Source organism: Passer domesticus, chromosome 19 (assembly GCF_036417665.1).
Source record: "Passer domesticus isolate bPasDom1 chromosome 19, bPasDom1.hap1, whole genome shotgun sequence".
In the NCBI taxonomy this organism is placed as follows: Eukaryota; Metazoa; Chordata; class Aves; order Passeriformes; family Passeridae; genus Passer; species Passer domesticus.
This window is the reverse complement of record NC_087492.1, coordinates 4888097-4894612: the sequence shown is the minus strand read 5'-3', so window position 1 is coordinate 4894612 and position 6516 is coordinate 4888097. Positions and strand designations below refer to the sequence as shown.

General features: G+C 62.9%; 1 protein-coding gene across 1 annotated transcript; it reads right to left on the bottom strand.

Moving 5' to 3' along the window:
- SCARF1 (scavenger receptor class F member 1) lies at nucleotides 1-6281 on the bottom strand. Its single transcript, XM_064394731.1, has 11 exons — nucleotides 5872-6281; nucleotides 5128-5189; nucleotides 4755-4856; nucleotides 4116-4641; nucleotides 3487-3705; nucleotides 3275-3403; nucleotides 3075-3178; nucleotides 2761-2872; nucleotides 2558-2682; nucleotides 2290-2427; nucleotides 1-1974 (listed from the first exon to the last, which is right to left on the bottom strand). Exons 1-11 carry the CDS (start codon nucleotides 5964-5966, stop codon nucleotides 968-970), a joined length of 2619 nt encoding a protein of 872 aa, XP_064250801.1. The 5' UTR covers nucleotides 5967-6281; the 3' UTR covers nucleotides 1-967.
- Between the last annotated feature and the right edge of the window lie 235 nt (nucleotides 6282-6516).

The window sequence follows — 6516 nt, the reverse complement described above, 5'->3', positions numbered from 1 at the left end:
TGGCTGGGAAACCCATCTCCTGAAGGGCATTTAATTTTCATTCCGAGGCTTTCACACAACGCGAAATAACGTAAAAAATACACAAAACCCTTCTACTACTTAGATACATCTAAAACCAGATCACTCTGCAAATCCTCTTTGGCATCTCAGCTTGCCTTCACAGCAGGAATGAGGCGTGGGAGGTGGCAGGAGCTTAGGGCACCCGTGGAAATCCCATTTTCCTGGCAACCTCCCTCCTTATCAGCACGGCGCCAGGTGCACAGGGTGATGGTCACTGCCCAGCTGCCACATTTGCACAACTGCAGCTTGGAACTGTGTGGAGTTTAAAAGGCTGTCACTACTCCCTGTGTCCTGTTACTACACCCTGTGTCCTGCCACAAGCTTTTCCACATGGAAGCAAAGGCAGCCAGGGCCTGCCACAGAAGCCAGAGCCACGCAGATAAACCCCTGCAGACCCAGATACCCTTTGAGATAAGCAGCTAAAATGAATATTTTTTTCTGAAGCTGCTTGTGACAGCCCATCATCTCAGCCCAGCTCCACAAAATAATCCCCTTCAGTGAGAAACAACTTTCCAGCAAGAGGCTCTGAGCTGCATTACAGGAATTGAGACAGGGAAAGGTGAAAACCGATGGGGTGAGACTGGATTTTGTGCATGCATTTCCCAGCTGAGCACTCAGCAGCCCTGCACTGGCTACATCCCCAGTGGTGACAGGGACTCGAGGGTGCCACCACAGCATCCAGAGCATCGCTGTCCCCGGGGGCTGTGCAGACACAAGCGGGGCTGGTAGGGCAGGGAGGAGCAGCACACAGCCCCGCAGGCTGTCCCTTCTGCGGCCCCAGCGAGGCTGCAGAGCAGAGGGGGCACCAGGAGGGCTCGATGCTCCTGCAGTTCACAGCTCGGAGCGGGCCCCGGCTGGGGCTGGAGGAGCCCGGCGGCTCCCGCGGCCCCAGCCCGGGGGTGGTGGCTCAGGTGGCCGGAGGGGCGGCCGGCGGCTCTTTGCCAGGGCCGGAGGGCGAATCAGCACCGCTGCTGGCCACGTTCTCGTATTTCGGCTCTTCCTCCGCGCCAGCCTGCCCCTTCCTTTCGAGGCTGCCAACTAACTCCGGGCTTTTGCCCTTCTCTGTGGCACCTGCGGTTTCGCTGGCCCCGTCCTGGGCACCGGCGTTTTTTGACGAGAGAGATGCGAGGAGCAGGGACAGTCTCTTCGCAGCGGGATGCTGCTGCTTGCCAGGGGCTGACTCGGCAGGAGCCCCCGGCACACTGTCCCTCTGCCTGCAGCTGCTCTCCGAGTCCCTGCGCTGCGCCAGGGCCCGGCGAGGAGGTTTCTGGATGGCTTCCATGCTCCTCCTCACCTTGGGCTCCTCCTTCGCGGCCCACTTGCCCCTCTGCAAGCTGCCCAGACGCTTCAGCACAGCCTGGACCGGTCCCTCGCCAGTCCCCTCCGCCTTGGGGTCCTGCCCGGCCGTGCCCACCATCATGTAGATGGTGGTGACATTGGGCTCCTTCCCCTTCGCCTCCCAGCTGCCGCATCTCGCAGCTGCTTCCAGCGCCTCCACTCTCTGGGCCACATGCCTGGTGCTGGACACCACCCTGCGCCGTCCCCCCGGGGTGGCCCGAGGCGATGGCCGGTGGCTTTCCTCCCCCTTGCTGAGGGGCTCGGGGTTCTCGTAGCCATCGCTGGCGGGGCTCTCGCTGGGGGGCTCGGCCGCCGCATCCCCCGGCGGTGGGGTCAGCCTGGACGGGCCCCACGGGGCCTTGGGCTTGCGGCTGGGGCTGGGGGTCTCGGCAGCCCCGAATTTTGTCCCCTCGGCGAAGGACACAGAGGGTCGCTTGGCCTTGGCGATGCTGGAGGTGCGGGGGATGGCGAAGGGCTGCGAGACATCCTCGGAGTCGAAGGCGGACGGGTCCGGGAGCGCCTCGCCAGCGGGGGATGCCCCATCCTGCAGCTCAGCCCCGCCCAGCAGCGGGATCCCTGTGGGACAAGGGGACACGTGTTACGGCTGCCGCAGCTGCCACCCTGCCCGGGGACACAACTGGGGACACTGGGACAGGAGCTGATGCAATAGGATTGTCCCTGGGATCGTTTCCCAGGGAGGAGGTTGTGAAATGGGGTTGCCCCACTGGGCACGTCCCATCGCACGCAGCCAAACACAGCCCTGCAGACAGGAAAACAAGGACAAGGAAATAAACACTGTCTGTGCCAAGCACAGCTCCCTGGGACGGCCAGGATTGACCCCAGAGGTGATCAGAGAGGAGGAGGAGGAGGAGGAGCAGCCATGGGCGTCACCTTCTCTGGGAGGGACGGAGTACTCGGGTCCCTCGTTGTCGGTGTCGAAGGAGGAGAAGGAGCTGTCTGACACCCACGCAGACGATGGGGGCTCGATGAAGCTGGGGTTGTAGGGGATTTCCATGTCGTGATGGGAAACTGGGGAAGAGAAGACACCCAGCTGAACTTGAGCACCCCAGGGTGCTCAGGGGAGCAGGGTTTCAGGCTTCCCCCCAGGCAGAGTGTGCAGCACTTCTGGAAGTGCTGTCGGCAGCTCTGCTTCGCTCACCTGTGACTTTGGGAAGTTTCGAGGTGCCCAGGTTAAAGCAGGGCATGAGAGCACTGAGGTTGGCCAGCACCCCCTGCACGTGGTGCTTCATCCTGGCCACCACATCATCATCTGGCACAGCTGCCCTGCAGAGCAGAGACGGACATCAAGGGACACGGGAGATGGGGATTTGTGTCAAAGGCTGAAAAATGTCAAAAAAATACCTGTCTCTGGCATCTGCTGAGCTGGCACCACAGCAGCAGCAGGCAACACAGAGCAGCAGCAGCAGGAGAGGGACAAGGATGGCGGCTGCAAGGGCTCCGTGGTCCTTCAAACCTGTGTGAGGAGAAGGGCTGAGTATGGCACGTCCTGTGGCTGTGGCACCTACAGAACAGCCCTGCATGGAGAGAGCAGGAGCTGACAACGCCCAGTGGGGCCAGGAGGCACCAGGATGCATCCCAGCCCCCCAGCACCTTCCCCATGAGGATGTGACCGTCCCTTGCCCAGTGCCAGGGAGTAAATGTGAAGTTTGTCTTACTCAGCACACAGTCACCCTGCACAGGGTCACAGGTCCCCCGGGAGCAGTGGCAGGGTGAGGAACAATTCACTCCAAAATAGCCCTCAGGACAGGTGTCGTTGCAGCTGGAAGAGAGAGGAAAGGAGGGAAATGCCCCCAGAGAGAGCGAGGGTCCCGCCCAGCCCCACTCCCAATTTATCCCAACACTTTCCTGGCATTACCTCTCTCCCCAGTAGCCTGCCTGGCAGATGCAAACTCCTGTCACGGGGTCACAGGTTCCCGAAACACACTCGGGGCAGAGGAACTGGCAGCCATCACCAAAGGTGCCCATGGGGCAGGAGCTGTTGCAGCTGCCAAAACAGAGCAAATCATCAGCGACTGCAGCCCAGAGCAGGTACAGCCCCAGGGAGCAGGGGCCTCACCCTGGGCATACCTGGGTCCCATCCAGCCGGGGTCACAGTGCAGGCAGGACCCGCTCTGGGGGTCACAGGGCTCCCCATGCTGGCAGCGGGGACACGGCTGGAGGCAGCCATCCCCATGGAATCCAGGAGCACAGGGATCCTTGCAGAGGGTCCCGTTCCAGCCGGGCTGGCAGGCCAGGCAGAAACCATCCACGGGTGAGCAGGGCTGGCTGCGCTTGCAGCTCCCACAGCTGTGTGGGCAGAGAGGCACTGAGGTCACAACGCCCACCCTTGTACCCCTAAAAAGCTGCTTTCACCCCACAAAAAGCAGGTTTCACACCACAAAATCATTGAGCATAATTTTGGACCGAGAGGAAATACACAGTGGTGCCTAATGCTCTGTGGTAGCAAGAGGAGAGGAGGGCAGCAGAATCACAGAATGTTCTGAGTTGAGAGGTCTGCTTTATCACCATGGGGAGCAAGATTAAGGATGACCAGATTTTAGGGTGACACTTTCTGCTGGCATTAGCAAGATGTTTCTTTTGGGGCAACTCTGATGCTGCATCCACCCTGGGATGCTCAAACCCAGGACAGACAGGTGCAGTGCCTTTCCCCAAGATCTGACTGCAGCCCGCTGCATCCCTCTGCTCCCCCATCTCACCTGTGCACGCACTGAGATCCATATTTCCCCGCCGGACAGGGGTCCCGGCAGCTCCTGCCCTGGTAGCCGGGCTCGCAGCTGCAGTGGCCGGTGACAGGACTGCAGGAGCCGTGCCCGCAGTCGCAGCGCCGCTGGCACGCCGGTCCCCAATAGCCAGGCAGGCACTCGCACTTGCCCGTCTCCTGCGCGCAGGGCGAGACGTTGCAGGAGCACTTGAAGCTGCACCTCCTGCCCCACCAGCCCGGCAGGCAGCGGCACAGCCCGGTCAGGGGGTCGCACTGGGAGGTGGAGGGGTTGCACTGGCATTGCTTCCTGCAGCTCGGTGCCCACCAGCCCGGCTCGCAGTGGCAGGCGCCGGTCAGCGGGTCGCAGCGGCCGTGCGGGCCGCACTGGCAGGGGAACTGGCAGAGCCCTCCCCAGTGGTTGGGGTCGCAGGTGCAGTGGCCGCTGACGGGGTCGCAGCGCCCGTTGGGGTGGCACGGGCAGCTCCGCTTGCAGTCGTGGCCCCAGTACTGCTCGGGGCAGCCTGCGAGGGGAAAGGACACAGGCAGGATGGGGAGAAGCCCGGCAGCCCCCCGAGGATCCAGCTGGCTTTAAAGGGGGATGATGGCAGGGGCTGAGCGCGGGGAGGGCACTCACGGGAGCTGCAGTCTGCTCCGAAGAAGCCGGGTTTGCAGCGGCACAGCCCGGGTTTCACGCACACCTCGCCCTCTCTGCAGGCGTCCTCCCCCTCGCACACGGCTGTCGTGGCAGGAAAGGCACTCAGCTCTCTCTGGCCGGGGCTCACACCCCACCTGCCACCCACCCAGCTCCCGCAGGGACAGCATTCCCGGGGAAAGCACCATCCTGCTTCCCGCTCCATCCCTCCGGCTCAGCCGCAGCACCATCAGCACCTGGAGCTCCCCACTGGCACCGCTCACGGAGAGCTGCAGGGTTTCCCCCAACACCCAGAAGAATCCACCCGGGTGAGTGTGGGGACCACACTTTGGGTTTCACCCCATCCATCACTCACCGACCGTGCACGCCCTCCCCTCCTGCCTCCAGCCGGGACAGCACTCCGGGCCGGCCGGGAACCTGCGGGAGACACCGGGGGTGTCAGCCAGGGCGGGGGACCAGGGCGGCTCCACGGCCCCGGCCAAGGCGAAGCGATCCTTGCCCCAGTGCTGAGAAGGCGGCGTGGCCCCCAGGGCAACGCTCCGGAAGGAAACCAGAAAAATAGAAGGAAATTTAGGAGGCTGCAGCCCGGGTGGGCGGCTGGGCTGGGCTGGGCTGCCCAAAGTGCTGGGAATGTCCCCATGGAGCCGTGCCGGGTGTCCCATGCCCTGGGAGAGGCTCAAAGCTTCACCAGCAGTGCAGAAATGAGGCACCAAAGTGAAGGCCATGAAAGGTGTCACCACTGATGGGAGACAACGGGAGAGGCAACGTGGCAACAAATTCAGGGGACGCCAGTCCCAAAGCTCTTTGGGGTTTGCTAGAGTGACATTTCCCCACGATGAGTTTTGCCATAGGTCCCATACTGCCCCGTTGCCCTGCACTCTGAAGGTGAATGAGAAATAAACCCCGGAGAAGGGACCTGATGCCCCAAATGCCCAGCCATGCCCCAGCCACACTCCCCAGCACCACCCCAGTCTGCACCCACCCCGTGCCAGGCTCCACATCTCTGTCCATGGGAGGAGGGATGGACAGCAACCCTCTGGGGCTGCTGAGAGGCCCCAGGAGGTGGAGTGGCACAGGTGGGGACCCCCGTGGCACCTACCTGCAGACGTTCCTGCCCTCAGGGTCGAGCTCCTGGGCAGAGCTCTGCACCCACAGCCACAGCTGGAGGCAGAGGATGGGCCGGGCGCTCTCCATCCCAGCAGGGCACCAGGGCCCCGGTCCTGGTGGCTCCCCAGCCCCACGCTGGTGTCCCTCTGTCCCGTCTGTCCCGTCCCACCCGTGGGGCGGCCTCTTCCTCCCTCCAGCCTTGGGTTTCTTCCTGAGGAAACGCGGGAGGAGGCGCCCCGATCCAGACGTCAGGGTGCGGCGGGGAGGGGGAGCAGGGAATGCTGCTGCCCAGGCTATTTCTGGCCCTGCCACAGAAAGGGGCACCCAGGGGCTCAACACAGCCACAAGGGGCTGGCACCTGCCTGAACACCTCACCTGTGTCACCCCACTCCTCCTGTGCCATCCTCCACTGCCCCCAAAACTGCTTTAGCCAATGTGCCCCCAACCCAAACAAGGTGTCCAGTGCCACCCCCTGCCTCAACCCCCACGAGCCACCCCATGGCACTGCCAGCTCCTGGCAGGGGCTCAGAGGAGGGGTCCCCATGTCCCCCATGGCAACACAGCCTGACCTATGTTGGCCTTTGCAGGGCTGCTGGCCACTGTCCCACCTCGCCACGTCCCCAGGAGCTTTGTGTCA

Coding starts and splice junctions, on each gene's coding strand:
- SCARF1 (XM_064394731.1), bottom strand. CDS start 5,966: ATGGAGAGCGCCCGGCCCATCCTCTGCCTCCAGCTGTGGCTGTGGGTG. Junction 5,190..5,871: donor GAGGGCAGGAACGTCTGCAG/GTAGGTGCCACG, acceptor TGTCTCCCGCAG/GTTCCCGGCCGGCCCGGAGT. Junction 2,873..3,074: donor GCAGGGTGACTGTGTGCTGA/GTAAGACAAACT, acceptor CTCCTCACACAG/GTTTGAAGGACCACGGAGCC.